At 39.2% G+C, this 18,273-nt stretch overlaps 1 protein-coding gene across 2 annotated transcripts in view; it reads left to right on the plus strand.

The window, feature by feature from the left end:
* The window catches only part of pdcd4a (programmed cell death 4a), a 75,988-nt gene that overhangs the window by 22,589 nt on the left and 35,126 nt on the right, over positions 1-18,273 (plus strand). For both annotated transcript variants that reach the window (XM_039751806.1, XM_039751805.1), the window contains exons 3-4: positions 11,629-11,913; positions 13,475-13,572. In XM_039751806.1, coding sequence (XP_039607740.1) covers positions 11,629-11,913; positions 13,475-13,572 — 383 coding nt within the window. The remainder of the gene's footprint in view (positions 1-11,628; positions 11,914-13,474; positions 13,573-18,273) is intronic.

The raw sequence follows: 18,273 nt of genomic DNA on the forward strand, positions 1-18,273 counted from the left end.
TCAAGCAGAATGTGGTCATCTTGTCATTTGCCAGTGATCACCTTGACAATCTCTTTTGGAAGAATGTTGACAGATGATGCAAAAGTGGAATTTTTTGGATGGCACTGATCCTATGATGTCGGGCATAAAGAAAATTTAGCATTCCCAGGTTAGAACATCTCGCTAACAGTCAAACATGGTGTAGGTAGCATGATGGTGTAGTGATATTTTACTGCCTCAGGACCTGGACAGCTTTCTGTAACTGAAGGAGGATGAGCTCTGCTCTGTATTAGAAAGTTCAGGAAAATGTCATCATTCATTTGTGAACAGAAGACTAAATAGTTGTGCCTTTACTTCTGGGTTAGGGTCTTTGTGGCTATGGTGGAAAAATTGCTGTGTGACCTGTAAATTCTTCCTTTGTGTCCTCTCATCATTCGTCCCTATAAAGTGTGCGTTCAGCTTGTGTACTATTAAAGTACATGTCAGACTGAGGCACATGGGCAATTCAGAATAATCCCTGTGAGTAACTTAAATAGGTTATATATTGTATACCAAATTTAAAAAGTAAAAGCTGTAGGCAATCTTTCAAAAGTTGAGTTTACAATAAAATTCTTTAATTATGCTTAGAAGTTCAAGGTGTCCCTACATATTAAACTTTTACATAGTGTGTGAAAACTAAACTTGTCTCTTGTGAAAGATAGAAAAGCATTAACGATGAAATCTATAAATCAATTAAGCATGCTATTTTTGTTTGCATGTCTTAATTTAATTATTTATAATGCTTCAACAGTTGCAGCTCCTTTTCCTTTAAGCGATAATGCTGGATGTACAACAACGAGTTAATGTAGAGAGGAATTGATAAGTTTGGGTAAATTTGTGAATGGGAGTAAATGAGGTTGTAGAAGTTCATTTTGTGGGTTTTGTGTGAGTAGGTGTAGCTTAAATAACATGAAGTCCTTCTATGACCTAATGTGACTATGGTAGGCTCGACTGGTAGGGAAATAACTGAATATGGAGTTTCAGATTAAATTGATAAAATTGTCATTGGCTAATCGGGAGAAAATGTATAATTTCACTTTCATACACTGGCAGTATAATCGTGTTACTTTAAAAAATAAATAAATAAATAAAATAGTGTGGCTTGTTTTTGATCTAATAGTTAAAGCATATTGTCACATTCCTCATGTCAGATGGTAGGTAAAGCTGATTAAATGGTTTGGTGCATTTCTAGATTGTCATTACTGAGGTAGTGATAGCCTTTGATAACTATTTCTTTTGTTAATGTTTTTCTTGATGGTCATGTTTGAAAACCTTTGCCTTTGCTTCATATAAATATGGAATTTGCACAGAACAGGACCACTGTAGTCATTATGCGGATTGATTTGGGCCCTCAAGTTCTTAAAATTAATGTACCTGCAAATGAGATATCTATATCTCTTGGTTTATATATGCAGTAGACTGTATACCCATTCACCTATGCCTACCTGTCGAATACTTTTTGCACTTTCTAAAATGTAAATGAAGCACAGTTTATCCTCGGTAAGGCAAGATTTCCCAAACCCCACCCCGAGTACCGATACAGATTCCTAAACGTACATTGAAAACAGTTAAATTATTTAAAGTGTTTTGTAGATAAATTTAAACCGCTGCAGTATCTCATGTCACTTTGGAATATCTAATTAGTATATTCAGTATATGTTTGAAGAACTCAATTAAGCAAGTGTAAATTATATTAATGCTTTGCCAAGCTTTTATTTGCAACCAGTTTTCTTAGGTATAGGTCACCTGTGTTACCAACTGCTCGCTTTTCACTTAATAAAAGAGGTACTCAAAGGTCGCTTTGTTCCAAAGAGCAGCAGAATGTACTGTAGATAAGGTGTTACTGATAGGAGCTGCTATTTAGATTACACTGTATTATATGAGTGAAGTATTTAAACATTGTAAAGAAGAAGCCAGTCACAAGTATTTTTTAATGGCACTTGCCCTTTAAACCATGGCTGTATTTAAAGTTCAAAACATCGACTTAATGGTAAATGACAATTCCTTCTGCCTTACCTCTGGTATCTTATTCCACAATATATATTTAGCTACCAGTTGTCTTGTTCATCCTTACTTTTTTCATTAGCTTGAATTCATTGTTGTTGTAATTTGAGAACTCCTTACAATTTTGAGTAAATGCTTTATTAATCCGAAGGGGAACTTTGTAGTGTACAGAAGTCTGCACATTTTATATAAAAAAAAAAAAAAAACCTTACCACAGACAGAGAATAAGTTTTCTACCCATGCCAAAAGACCTGGGTCACCTCAGGGTATATAGTTGATTCTGACAATGTTTCTATATGCCTTCTAGGTGTGAATGTAGATATTTTACAAACTCCTTTGGAAGGCTTTGAGTTTTGGCCTTGTAGTGCTTTTCAGAAAATAAGTGCATTAGGAATTTTCCTAGGATAACCTTTCATAAGTGTTTGGCTTGGCTCAATTTAAGAAGTTATCATTAGGGAAGGGACACATTACTTAACAAAACAGACAATTTAATGTAAGAATAAACATCCCTGAAAATGTTTTACTAATGCATTGTATGTGTTTGTTTTGATAATTTGTTTCGTCATTATGTTGAAATGTGCCACAAACTGTCTCTTCGCTAAAAAGCATTTAATGCATGTTTGTTTAAGAATAGCATGTTGGTCATGTGCCTATGTAATCTCTTGCCATGGTTAACAAATGTGTTAAGTCTGTCTTCTTCTTTTGAATGCTCCCGTTACAGGTTGCCACAGTGGATCATCTTCTTTCATATCTTTCTGTCCTCTACATCTTGCTCTGTCTCACCCTTCACCTGCATGTCCTCTCTCGGCACATCCATAAACCTTCACTTAGGCCTTCCTCTTTTTCTCTTGCCTGGAAGCTCTATCCTTCGCATCCTTCTCCCAATATACTCAGCATCTCTCCTCTCCACATGTCCAAACCAGCACAATCTCACCTCTCTGACTTTGTCTCCAAACCGTCCAACTTGAGCTGACCCTCTGATGTACTCATTTGTGATTCTCTCCATCCTTGTCACACTCATTGCAAATCTTAGCATCTTTAGCTCTGCTACCTCCAGCTCTGTCTCCTGCTTTCTGGTCAGTGTCACCATCTCCAACCCATATAACATAGTTGGTCTCACTATCGTCCTGTAGACCTTCCCTTTCACTCTTGCTGATATCAGTCTGTCATAAATTACTCCTGACACTCATCTCCACCCATTCCTCCCTGCCTACACTCTTTTTCACCTCTCTTCCACAATCTCCATTACTCTTTACTGTTAATCCCAAGTATTTAAACTCATCCACCTTCGCCAACTCTACTCCCTGCATCCTCACCATTCCTCAGACCTCCCCTCTCATTTACACACATTTATTCTGTCTTGTTCCTTTTGACCTTCATTCCTCTCCTCTCTAGAGCATATCTACACCTCTCCAGGGTCTCCTCAACCTGCCCCCTACTATCGCTACAGATCACAATGTCATCAGCAAACATCATAGTCCGCGGGGACTCCTGTCTAATCTCACCTGTCAACCTGTCCATCACCATTGCAAATAAAAAAGGGCTCAGAGCCGATCCCACCTCCAACTTTAAAGCATCCATCAGTCCCACCGCATACCTCACCAAGGTCACACTTTCTTCATACATATCCTGTACAACTCTTACATACATCTGTGCCACTCCCAACTTCCTCACACAATACCACAACTTCTCTCGCGGCACCCTGTCATATGCTTTCTCCAGGTCCACAAAGACGCAGTGCAGCTGCTTCTGGCCATCTCTATACTTCTCCATCAACACCCTCAGAGCAAACATTGCATCTGTGTTGCTCTTTCTTGGCATGAAACCATACTGCTGCTCAATAATCATCACCTCACTTCCTTTACCTAGCTTCCACTACTTTCCCATAACTTTATGGTTCATCAGTTTTATCCCCCTGTAGTAACTACAGTCCTGCACATCCCCCTTATTCTTAAATATCGGCACCAGTACACTTCTTCTTCACTCCTCAGGCATCCTCTCTCTTTCCAAGATTCCATTAAACAATCTGGTTAAACACTCCATTGCCATCTCCCCTAAATACCTCCATGCTTCCACAGGTATGTCATCTGGAATTACAGTGTATGAATGAAACATGCTTTCAAGGTCTTGTACACAGAGTTGGGTGAATTAGTGGTTGGTGTTACATGTTATACATCACTTGTCTGCTAGTAATCATACCTGCATGGCAGTATCTTGGTAAAACTCACTGGAATATTCTGAAAATCAGCCCTCCCAATAGTAATGAGCCTTTTACTGTATGCAGCTTGTTGGATGGGATCTTTGATAAAAGCAGATTGACTCGGGTGCAACATGCTGCTCACCTTGACATTTAAATGCTCAAATTGCATTTTTACAAATTAGTTTTAAAAAAAAAAAAAAAACGCCCTTAGGTATGTAAAAAATACCATTATTGCTGTTGATTGACTTGTGGATTTATAGCAGCATACACAATCTACTTTAAAATATGGTGGAGACCTGTCAACAGGACACTTAATACTTATAGGTTATAGGAATAAAGTTTGATACAATAGAACATACTAGTGTTGTACAACAGCAAATGATGTGAAAACGTCCATGGGGGAAAAAGAAACCGATCTTCATTGCTCAATGTCACATATTTCTCCTGCAAGTTATCAAGTTGTATGCCAAGAACGTGAAAAACTTGCTAAAATATTATTAATACTTCTGGAGAATTCAACAACAAAAATAGGAAAAGTAAATTCCATTAATTTGGTGCTTTTGAATTGAAGACAGATTCTTGATCAATAAATGGTGGAGAGATTCAGATCTTCAATTCGGAAGCAGAGAATTAATGGAATATGCCATTCTTCTTTGTTGTACACTGAATTTCCCAGAAGTACAGTAAGTATTAATAACAATTTTGCAAATAAAAGCATGAATTTTGCATGTTTTGGGCATATGACTGGAAGGACAAGTGAATTACATGACACAATTACTATTTGCCATAGTACAACACATACGTTCCATGATATCATATCCTTTTCTGTTGCTCTACATGAAAACATGAGATTAAACTTTTTCTCTTCCATCACTACATTGGGTAAGTAACATACTAAAAAAAAACATTTTCGAGTGGAGTATTCCTCTTTAGGTTATTGCGTCTCTGGTCATTTCTGAGTTTCACTGGCCAGTGTCTGATAATAGTTTTCCCTGTCACATTATACATTTACCTGGAAGTTACCTTATAGGTTAAAGCATGGTGGAGTATTTTCTCCTTAGTCACAGGTCAGCTATGAAAGCCTGTCTTTAACCCTGAAATAGATGGCACACAAGGCAGAGATGAAGTCTGGGCAGCAACAGCTGTTCCTTGCTCATGTGAAATGTACCCAGTCTCTGAGGTGAATGACAAAGGTGAGATTCACTGGAGGACTCGGTATCAAACATAATAGGGAAAGTACTCTACAAAACTAGGCTTGTAACAGTTCTAAAATGGATACTGAAACCTCAATTCTAATGTCCAGTCTTAAATGGAACCACTGGGACCACTTAAGCTGCAGTCTGTTGATCTCTCACTATGTTGCAAAACTCATTTCTTATTTCCCAATAAAACTATAAAAAACACAAAATTAAAGTTAGGGCAAGCTTTATATTTTGCAAATAGCTAAAGATTGCTCAAAATGTTTTCTTCATAAATTCTTTATAACAAAACACTATTTTTGATAATATGCACTTTTCATAACACATTTATTATGAAATAACCCATACAATACAGCACAGAAAAAATCAATTGGTAACATGCAAAAAAGTTTTTTCCTTGCTAGTAATTCCCTATGGCAAAGGGGACCAGAAGACCGAGAGAGAGACAGGCAAAGTCTCAACATCACCTGTCCTGTGTGGCTGGTGTGTTGTGTTGAAGATTGTGAAGGATGCACCACCTATAACACTAGAATTACCAGAGTCTACACCTTAAAACCGTTCACACCTCTCCACCAGCATCTTTTGTCTTCTGAATGTGCTGATTAAGACGAGCAGCAAGCATCCGGCTATTCCATCCTGCATCGTCACAGAACGCTCACTAAGTTTTCCCAGCCTTGTTTGATTATCTGGGAGTGACTGAACTGCTGGAGTTTTAGAGTGGAAATAATAGATCGTTATTTGGAGCACATGCATTTCATGTGTGTTCCATTTCTACAGTAATCTGTGTAAACACATTGTTAAAACAGAAACTTTTTCATATTTTAGTAATAAGTGTTACAAAATGTAGGCATAAACTATAGAATGTGTGAAGTTTGATTTCAAAAGATCAAATAGACACTTTCACAAAAGGTTCAAGAACTATACAACAGCTTCTGTGGCGTAGCGCTAAGATTTGTTGTCTGAGCTCAGCAGGCCTGCTGTGCCTCAGAGACCTGAGTTCAATTCCCTGCTAGGTAGAAAGTTTTTTTTTTTTTTTTTTTTCCCTTTTTAACCTCAAATGGACATAAAATTTTATAAATTGGTATGCACTGTCAGTTAATGAGATCGTTATATTTTTATGTGGGATGCTCCTTTTAAAATATTTTTTAACAATTTAGACTGCAATTAACATGAACAAGTGTCCTTATAACTGTTCTTATTTTTAAGTTCTGTAAGACACACACTGTCGGACAGATTACTGAATAATGCACAGACAGAAGTTGATAGATAGATAGACAAACAACTCGGAGAGTTGTCAAAAAGAAATACATTAAATCATATATCAATTGACACGCTGCACACAGGCAAGCGAGCAGTGAGAGTGGAGATAGATGTGAAAGACGCTAGATAGATTGTATACAACAGGCAAAAATAGCGACCACTTGATAACAGTATTAGCTATAATCAATGAAAACATGAATTAATCAACAGAAATTGCCGCGATCAACATGTTAAACTTTAAGATTTACTTAAGAAAAAATTAAAGAAAAACACCCCAGAATGCAGAAAGCAAACTCTTGCAGGCAGGCAGAGCGGCAAAGGTAAAAAAAACAAAAAAAAAAAACACTTTCTCCCCAGCGGGGAATTGAACTCGCGTCTCTGAGGCCTGCTGCACTCTGACAGCAAATCAGGCTTCACACATTCTATAGTTTATGCCTACATTTTGTAACATTTATTACTAAAATATGAAAAAGTTTCTGTTTTAACAATGTGTTTACACAGATTACTGTAGAAAGGGAACACGCATGAAATGCATGTGTTCCAAATAACGATCTATTATTTCCACTCTAAAACTCCAGCAGTTTAGTCACTCCCAGATAATCAAACAAGGCATGAGGTGAGAAAACTTAGTGAACGTTCTGCAACGATGGGGGATGGAATAGCCGGCTGCTTGCTGCTCGTCTTAATCGGCACATTTAGAAAACAAAAGACGCTGGTGGAGAGGTGCGAACGGTTGGCCGGATCTACAGGTTTTTTCGTAGACTCTGGTAATTCTAGTGTTAAATAATCCATCAGCGATGCCTGCTTGCTGCACAGCTTGATCCTTTAAGGTTTCTGTGTATGGTAGCATAGTACAGGCGAGTTGATGTTTAACCTTTAGCCATCTGGTTGATTCATTAACTCATTAACAGCAACATCAGACTCAATAACCGAGATTAATTTCATGAGGATCTGAACTTTTTATTACACTGGCACAAAGTTTAACACCTTTATGAGCAAGGTAGGTATTGTATGCAGTTCAGTCCCCCTTACCAAAATTGTTAGTAAAACTGTGCAATCTGATGTTTCACGTGCAGGGCTTGTCCAGAAATCTAAGGATCAGTGCAAGTTCCAAATGCCATTCTCTTTATTTAAAAAAAAAAAGGTTATTAATGCTCCCCAGATTTTTTTTCTCTACTGTCTATAGCTGTAAAGACTGCAAATATGCGAGGTAGCCAACACAAAAATAAAATACCCCCATGAGAAGTGTTGAGCGAACTGCATTTCAGTCAAAATATGTAGCCTAGACTTTACAACTAAGCAAAAATGAATTGCTTTAATTTACAGACAGAGAACTTAATCACAATCAAGGCTCTCGCTACATTACCAACAACTGGGTAATTTAAAAATCCATTCTCCAGACACCCAGTTTCTATGAAACTCCCACACTGTCAGAAATACTATAGGAAAACTGACAGACCAAACACCACCATTCCCATGACAGATAACGGTAAAAGCATCGTGAATGCAGTTTAAGCAGCTGCATTTTAATCACACATTTGATGCATTGCACATACAGTTAACCTGGCATTTCAGAAGGGAATGGGTAGTAACCAGATCACTTTTAGACAGACTGAAAAAAACGATAATTTTCCTCCATCGTAGTGCCACTGCTGCAACAGGCTGAAGGGAAAACAAGAGATGCTCCAACTTCCTGAACATGAAAGGAACATCCTTAATAAGCTTAAGTGGAACTCAAGCCATGACATAATTTAGTGCTACCTTAAACAGAAGGCTGCTGTTTTCTCTTACAGATAGGAGGATCAAGAGGAACATTAAGGACATTGTTACTCTGTCTGATAAAGGTGTATTAATAGTCGAGGACGTGGTTCAGGCTCTTAAACCATTGAAAATGGTGACAACTGTGTCGAGCACTGAACAGCTGCCAAACCTTTCAACGATAATGCCACCAAAATACAAAATCCTGGCATCTATGAAGCAGAATGACTTAGATTCAGCACTTCTGATGTCAAATCTGCCATTATATCTAACCCTGACATGACAACACCTATTCAGTTCCTGCATGTAAGCACTGCACCTGGCCCACATTTTAAATCTCTGCCCTTTCCAGCAATATCTGTCCCCAGTCAGAGGGTTTTGTCTAGTGTGGGGGACATTGTGCTGTGACAGAGAGCAAACCTCTTACCTGAGAATGTGGACTTGATGGTGTTCTTAATTGAAGCATTTCCACACAAATGTGTAGTTAACTGAATGCACCAACCACTTTTTATTTCTGACTGGGTTTTTATTTTTTAATTTATTCATATTTATGTCGACTGGTCTTAAGAGAATTGTTATTTATGTTTACATAGCTGATTTATATAAAGTTAAGTTAATCTACCATGTTTTTTGGTGTTCTCTTTAGTGTTTCTAATAGATAGTGATTTAATAAAACCCAATAATTTTTTGTTAAAAAAAAAAAGAATATGAACCGAGAGAATCTTTACACCTCTATACAATACTGCACTTCCCATCATCCCTGTTCCAATGTGAAATATTCGGGGACATCTGATCAGAAATGTCATGTACAGAATACCAATCTCATGTTCAGGCTCAAGGTATCTTGAGTATCCCTCACAAATTACTTTACCATTTTTTAGGATGATAAAAGTGCATATTTCCATCTATGAAGTGCATAGGCTTACAATAATTATTTAAGAAGATGCATTGTGGTTGTGTCTTCACTTCTTATACAATACAATTTTTCTGAAAACCTCAATGTACCAGTCTGACATGCTATATTAAGTAGCTTATGGCTGCCTATTAATTTGATATTTGGTGCACTGTGTTAATCCCCAAGGATAAAATAATGGGGGAATGCTTACCTGTCATAATTTACTTAAAACACAGAGACTATCCTTTAGATTCAAGACAAATATAGCTTCTCAATTTGAAATTCCTTATTTAGGAAGCTGTTTTGTAATGAGTGCTGTGTTAACTGCCATTGCTAACCATGTGTGCTCATTTCAGACTATCATGCATTGTTGTGAAACCCCACAACTTCAGCCCAACACAACCACCAAACTATGAATCTGCCTCTGTACATTATGTATGCACACTGTATAAAGAAAATTAAATGACATTTATTAATTGATAGAATATTGCACATAAATATATGTATGTATGTGTGTTTTTTTTTTTGTTTTTTTTAAAGATATGTTCGGGTATGGATAGTGGTCATGTGTTTTTGGTCCATAGGTTTAGTCTGATGATATAAACACACAGATTTATACACCGTGTTCCAAATTATTATGTAAATTATATTTTTCTCTGATTTTCCTAAATAGTCGATGCAAGTGGCAGTCAGCATAATTTTTGAGTCATCAACTATTAGAGTATAATTCAAATGCTACTGAACAAACCTCCAAATGATAATGGTATGTTTTTCAAAAATAAACTTAAAATGCACTGTTGCAAATTATTACGCACAGCAGGGTTTCAAAACATTTTATAGGTTGTAAATAACTGAAAATGGTCATTTGTTGAATTTGCAGCATTAGGAGGTCATATTTACTGAAATCAAAAGCTATTTCAATCAAAAACATTTTAACAGGTCAAGTTACATATTAACATAGGACCCCTTATTTGATAGCAGCTTCACAATTCGTGCATCCATTGAACTTGTGAGTTTTTGGAGAGTTTCTGCTTGAATTTCTTTGTAGGATGTCAGAATACATCCAAACAACAGCTCTGGGAGGCTAAACTGCCTCCCACCCTCATAGATCTTTTGCTTGAGGATGCTTCAAAGATCCTCAGTAGGATTGAGGTCAGGGGAAGATGGGGGCCACACCATGGGTTTCTCTCCTTTTATGCCGATAGCAGCCAATGATGCAGAGGTATTCCTTGCAGCATGAGATGGTGCTTTGTCATGCATGAAGATGATTTTGTTATGGAAAGCACGGTTCTTCTTTTTGTACCATGGAAGAAAGTGGTCATTCAGAAACTCCACATACTTTTCAGAGGTCATTTTCACACCTTCAGGGACCCTAAAGGGGCTGACCAGGTCTCTCCGCCTGATTCCGACCAAAAAAATGATTCCGCCACCTCCTTGGTGACGTCACAGCCTTGTCGGGACATGGTGGCCGTCCACCAACCATCCATCACTCCATCCTTCTGGACCATCCAGGATTGCACGTCACTCATCTGTAAGCAAAACTGTTTGAAAATTAGTCTTCATGTAGTTCTTGGCCTACTGCAGCCATTTCTGCTTGTGAGCATTGGTTAGGGGTGTCCGAATAGAAGGTTTATGCATAACTGCAGTCCTCTGGAGGATTCTGCTCCTTGATGTTTGTGGGACTCCAGAGGCACCAGCAGCTTCAAATACCTGTTTGCTGCTTTGTAATGGCATTTTAGCAGCTGCTCTCTTAATCCGATGTATTTGTCTGGCAGGAACCTTCCTCATTTTGCCTTTATCTGCATGAATCTGTGTGTGCTCTGAGTCAGCCACAAATCTTTTAACAGTACGATGATCATGCTTAAGTTTTCGTGAAATATCTAAGGTTGTCATATCTTGTCCAAGGCATTCAACTATTTCACGCTTTTCAGCGGTAGGGAGATCCTTTTTCTTTCCCATATTGTTTGAAAATGGTGGTCTGCTTAATAATGTGGAACATCCTTCTTTAGTAGTTTTTCCTTTAAATAGGCTCACCTGGCAAACTAATTATCACAGGTGTCTGAGATTGATTTCAGTGATCAAAAGAGTCCTGAGACACAATACCATCCATGAGTTTAATTGAAAAACAAAATATTTAATCTTTATGACACTTAAATACAATTTGCATAAAAATTGTTGAACGCGGTGTATAATTGCAGTCTTTGTATTTTGCTCTTCTGTTGAAGAAAGATGGAAAAATTGACTTATTTTTGTAGAAGGTAATTTAAATAGTGAATTTCAATTTTTTTATGCAGGTGTATTCCCCATGGGAATGGAAGAAGAGTTCCCAGACGAAGATGAACTGAATGAAGGTGAAGTAAATGGAAACTGGACACCGCAAGAGAAAGCTCTTCATGAAGCTCGTTTGAAAGCCAAGGCCAAAAGGCGTCTACGCAGGACTTCCTCCCGTGACTCCACACGAGAGTCTTTATCTGAGAGCGGAGGGGAAAATATAACTGACCCTACAAGCCCTAAGGGCAAAATCAACCTCAATGATCGCAAGTCAAGGATGGGTAAAGGCAGGGGTCTGCCAAAAAAAGGTGTGTGAAATTAAATTTAAAAAAAAAAAAAAAAACATTTTGAGAATGCTTAACAGTTTTGCTAAAATATGTTTTTAATGTATACTCAAGAAATATATTATCAGTTGTTGTGATGTTTTCCTGACCAGTAGCTGAATTTTAATTAATTTCCCTGTTTTCCTACAAACTTTTAATTTCTTAAAATACAATATATGAACATGTCCCACAGTTTGTCATCTGATCTCACTGCAAGCTCCCATAGTATGGTAAAGTTCTAAATTAATAATTCAAAATGAAGACAAAGCATATTAAAAACATTGGTGGTTTTATTACTGAGAAAAAGAAGTTTGTGAAACTGTACAAAAAATGTTGGAAGCATCAAATCTGTTAAAGCCCACTTTGTTATACAGAAATGGAAATCCTACACAGCGACACTTATTCTTCTGAAGTTACCACCCCAGGAAAAAGTATGCAGTCAGTACTCTTAGACTTGTCCATGTATTTGTTTTTGAAATGGAAAATACCAGGCGATTCCTTAATCTTTTTCCTCATCATTGAGTGATTCCATAATTTTGCCCTCTACTTGGCCTGAGCAACAAATGTGCCATTAATTACAACAATTTCATTGAATTTGTTTAAAAATGTTTTACAATGCCAGAATATTCAGCCGTTAAATAGAATAGTTTTGTGTCATATCTGTTGATTTTATTTATTTTTTTTTTTTGCAGCAAAATAAAACGGCTGAATGAACATCCTCCAAGAGTAGTCATTCCATAATATTTCCCAGTGGTTTACTAAAAAGCACAGTAGCACTTATTAGGGAATATACTGCAAGACCATTGACTTCTGCAGTACATGCAGAGCCAATGTTGATGGATCTCCTAAGCATTTCTAAAACATCTCATTAAATAGTGGTTAAGTGGCTGGTCCATATCCATATCATACGTACAAAGTGTTTATAAAATTTCACCTAGAGAATACTGCTGATATGTAAATGAAACTCTTGTGGTATCATGAGACTGATCTAGAACCTTTTGATATGAAACTCGTTAAAAAAGAAAAAAAGTGTTTAAGGACTGAATACATTTTCATGATTGTTTTCATGCTTCTTGATCCTGATAATGTTTCTGAAGAACTGGGAAGCAGGGGTGTGTTGTGGCTATTTCCCAAGGTGTGATGCCTTGTGAAAAATAAATGAATACATAAACAAAATGCATTACTGTACTTAAAACTAGCAGAAATTCTAATAATTTATATTTTATCTCTTGATCTCTCAAAACTTACACATTTTCAAACACACACAATAATTATCAAATGTTCTCTCCCAAAAAAAAACCAAAAGTAGTAAAGTACTTATTTGGGGCAGATAAACATAATTTATGCTGGCTTAGAGAGATTACTTTGTGTTTTAGGATGGCTTTGGCATTTAAAAGAAAATTTGTATATGCACCAGAGTAACTCCTCTTTAGCAAATTTTCATTTATTTTTATGTTTTATTCATTTGTTTTTGTTTAATGTTCTCAATATGAGATTTTTTTCATATTTTCAGGTGTTTTAGTTTATTTTTTTTAATATTTTACAGGTGGTGCGGGTGGTAAGGGTGTGTGGGGTGCAGCTGGCATGGTCTACGAGCTTGAAGAACCTGATGCCAGGGATCCTAACTATGATGAATCCTCACAGGTATTATTGATGCCAAATATTAAACTTTGATTGTTACCTGGAGTCTGGATATATTGCCTGACACTATGGTCAATTTCGCTTTCAGTGTTTGAGTTTTGGCTGTATCTGTAGCAAGATGGATTGCTTGTTTGTTTGTTTTCATTATAGATTTTGGATAATTTTTAATTTTTTTTTTTTAAAAGAGTATTTTCAGCAAGCATGCAGAAGTCATTTGAACAATATCAATTTAAGCAGTGTAAGTGAAGACTTGATGAAACCCCACTGTACACTACTACTAAACTTTTTTTGGTTCTTCAAGTTGGCTCAGTTTTGCAGTTCCTTTTAAATTATTTGTAAAACCATAATTTTATTGCTATTAATAATCATACCTTTTTCATAAAGTATTACATTTTCTTAACACTAGAATCCCTGAAGCCTACGGAAATATTCGTAAAGTGAGGCCACCTTACGCCTTTCAGCGCCTTTGTTTTACAAATTTGTCAGTTGGCATTGGCAGCAGGCAGGCAGCCAACTCACTAATCCCCCACAGAGGTAGCTGAAGTCAGACACAGTGATCACAGCAGAAGTCTGTGCATCTGGGGAGTGAGGTGTCTGGAATTGTATAGGAAAATTGTACATATTCCAAATAATGATATATATTTCATGTGTGTGTTCATCGTCTTCAGCGATCTGTGTAAATTTAGGATGACAGGAAATGCAAGGCAAAAACATAACTAAAGCAGAAACTTTTTTCATGTTATAGTAATAATGCATATATATATATATATATATATCTATACTAATAAAAGGCAAAGCCCTCACTCACTTACTCACTGACTCATCACTAATTCTCCAACCTCCCGTGTGGGTGGAAGGCTGAAATTCATGGCAGGTTCATTCCTTACAGCTTCCTTACAAAAGTTGGGCAGGTTTAATTTCGAAATTCTACGCGTAATGGTCATAATTGGAAGCTGTTTTTCTCCATTTACTGTAATGGAGATGAGCTTGAAACCTGTGGGGGCGGAGTTTCGTGTGACATTATCATGCCTTCCACGTAATCACGCAGTACATGGAAAACCAGGAAGAGGCCCAAAAAGCGCTGAAGAAAACATGCATTATATAATTGAGAAGGCAGCGAAACAATAAGAAGCGGCGAGTGACATATACAACCATATTCATGAGTTCTGCTACTTCGGAAACAAAGCACGATGTAAACCTACACTTTAAATTAAGTTCATAGACAGGCTGCCGCTGGCATTTGTAATTTAGTGCCTGCCCATATAAGGCCATCCGTCAGCGGCAATCCAATAGCAAACTCCCACTAAATATTCACGGGTGAAGGACTGTGCTTATGCAGAGGAAGATGAGATGGTCAGGGTGGTGTTTGGCACAAACTCAGCGAAACTGCGAGAGAAAGTTTTAAGTGCCGGGAGATACAGCCATGGACATAGCACGACATGGCACCAGCACAGCTGGGAACCTTCGATGCATGTACACCGAATGGCTCACATGAACTGACGCAGTGCACAGATAAAAAGCAACAGTTCCAAAGAGCGCTGAACAAAACCGAATTACACAATTGAAAAGGCAGCAAAAATATGAAGCGCCTGATACATACAAGCATATTCATAAATCCAGCTACTGTGGAAACAAAGCACACGGTGGAAAAGTCAATGTCCCGCTAAAGGAAGACAGTGTAAAAAAAAAAACCTGTGCATGCAGTGTGTCAGGTCTCAGATAAAGAAGAAGACGAGCTGTTTATTGATGCAGTAAGAAACGAATCGATGAATGAAACCTGTCATCTTTACAACGATTGACAAACACGGAATGTAACTTGAACACAACACATCCTACAAATACGAACCTGATTGAAAGAAATAATGATAATCAAATCCTTGATGACAGCAACACTCAGTAACACTCACAAAACAAATACTGTATATTGACAGTCATGTTACGTTATTTTTAAAATGTTCCCTTTTCTTTTCTAGCTTTTTAACACACTACTTCTCGCTGCGCTATATATATATATATATATATATATATATATATATATATATATATATATATATATATATATCCCGATCTACATACTCGAATAATGGATACTTTATTCGCCATCAATGATTGTTTTGGTAAAGCCATACTCAGTGTATTCATTAGATGAACGGTAAAAAGTAAGAGCGAGGAGGATGACTTATTGAGGCATGCAGGCTGTAGTGCATGTCAACTCTATCTGAATTGCGCGATCACATTTTAAAAATTTATCTTTTCAAGTTCTATTTAGTCCATATGTGTCAAACTCAAGGGTCATGGCCACATCCGCCCGGCGTAATTATATCCGCCCGAGATCATTTTATATACTGTATTATTGTTATTAAAGCCCAGGTATATGAAGCGCTGGTAACACAATAAACTACAGATCCCATAATGCAGCGCTTCAGCTGCCTTGCCAACACTTACCGCGTAATCAAGTCTACCTTATGATGCTGCAAGTTATTGCGAAGCTAGCTCACACGATGCTGAAGAGAAAAGTTGATTCTGAAAATAGAGCCTTTAAAAACCGATGGGAGGCTAAGTATATGTTTACTGAACCCGTGTGTCTCATTTGTGGAGCTAATGTGGCTGTAATTACAGAATTTAATCTAAGACGGCACTATGAGACAAAACATCAGGGTAACCTGAATGCAATGCAGAAGATACAGAAAGCAGAAGAATTAAATAAGAATCTGACACTTCAGCGGACGTTTTACCCGTGCACAATCACAAAGTGATTTCAAGTGAAGCTGCTTTTATGGGAGACACAAATGCACCAGTGCAACTTGCCCCACTTTCCCTGTTGCCAAGTAATGTTAAACCAAGTCGTCACTACGGTGTTCCCAAATACGCACTTTGCTGATAAACTGAGCGCACTGAGTTTGCACGGCGCTTTGGTGACTTTGAAGAACAAAAAAAGTCCGTCTACATGCGGCTCGAACCTTGTGCATGTTTGGTAGCACATATCTGTGTGAGAAGCTCTTCTCAGTGATAAAGACTAACAAAACAGCACACAGGAGTCGCCTCACTGATGAGCACCTGCAATCCATCCTGAGAATCTCCACAACACAGAACCTCACACCAAACAGAAACGAACCTGTTGCCAAAAAAAGATGCCAGGTGTCCAGCTCTAAAATGACATATGAGCAAAGACAACTGAATGATTTGATTTGTTATTGAACGTAATAGCGGGAGTCAACCGTTTTAACAAACAGCGTATTGCACTGATATGAAATAGCTGTGTGTGTAGATATGTAGATATGTATGTATATGTATATATATGTTTATATATATGTGTGTGCGTGCGTGTGTGTATATGTATGTATGTGTGTATATATATATATATATATATATATATATATATATATATATATATATATATTGTGAACGCTGGCCCCAGCACAGACAGACGGACGACATATTTTGCACCACACACTATTTATTTTCACCAATATTATTTACAAAATGGCTCACGTGCACCCCCAGTGCCTTCTCGCACCGAATTCCCCAAAGTCCAGGCCCACAGTCTCTTGTGCCTTCCTGGCCGCCTCCTGTCCTCTTTCCAGCTTCGCCAACACTGCCTCCCGACGTCCACCGCTGACTGGAGGGAAGCGGCCCCTTTTATGGGGAGCCGGATGGGCTCCAGCTGCTTCCCGGCACTTAACGGTGGCCACACCCCTGTGTGGCGGAAGTGCCGCTGCGCACCCGGAAGCCATCCGTGTCTCCCCGTCGTCTTCCCCCCGGCACTTCCTGGTGTGGCGGAAGTGCCGGGCTCCCAGAATAAACAGACACTGGGCGCCGCCTGGCGGTGGCCACGGGTCCCTACAGGGCTGGGCTTCCAAGCCCTGTACCCGAGGCCCCTGTCTAACCAGGACGGACGCCCCCACTCGTTCTGGAGGAGGCACACGCCTCCTCCGGTCCTCTAATGCCCCGGCGGGCTCCATCCCCGGCCGAGGGCCACACGGGATGAACCGGCATCGGGGCGCCGCCTGGCGGTGGCCACGGGCCCCTACAGGGTAGGGCTTCCATGCCCTCACCCGTGGCTCCCAACAGAACCAGGACGGACGCCTCGCGGTCTGGAGGAGGCACAAGCCCTCCTCACGTCCCTCCTGGGCGTCCCGGCCGGGCTCCAGCCTCGGCCGGGGACCACAGTGCCCCACCGCTAGCGAGGACACGTGGGTCCGAACGGCACAACCGAAGGGCAGCACGCCCCGGCGAGGGTCCTACTATGCCCCAGGGTCCAACACGGCACCCTGGGACATCCGCTTCGGCACCCCCTCCGGCGCAAACGTGCCCCCATGGTCTGCGCCGCTCTCGCCCCCGCTGTTCCCCGCAGTTGGGACACTATTGGCCTCCCGGCGTGGAGCCCTCCGCGGAGCGGCCTGTTTCAGGAGGGCAGGTCCCCTGACGACGTCGCCCTCAGCGCCGCCGGGCTTCGGCCTGTGGAAAAAGGGAAAAGAGGGCCAGAAGCACTGCCAGGACACTCACCCCGAGTGCCCTGCCGGTCTCCGTACCCGCAGTGCTCCTGCCCCCCTCCGACAGCCCCTGAATTGCGCTGGGGACGACGTGTGTGTATATATATATACTATTTGCCCCCTTCCTGATTTCTTATTCTTTTGCATGTTTGTCACACAAAATGTTTCTGATCATCAAACACATTTAACCATTAGTCAAATATAACACAAG

This window comes from Polypterus senegalus, chromosome 4, assembly GCF_016835505.1.
Source record: "Polypterus senegalus isolate Bchr_013 chromosome 4, ASM1683550v1, whole genome shotgun sequence".
NCBI lineage: Eukaryota > Metazoa > Chordata > Cladistia > Polypteriformes > Polypteridae > Polypterus > Polypterus senegalus.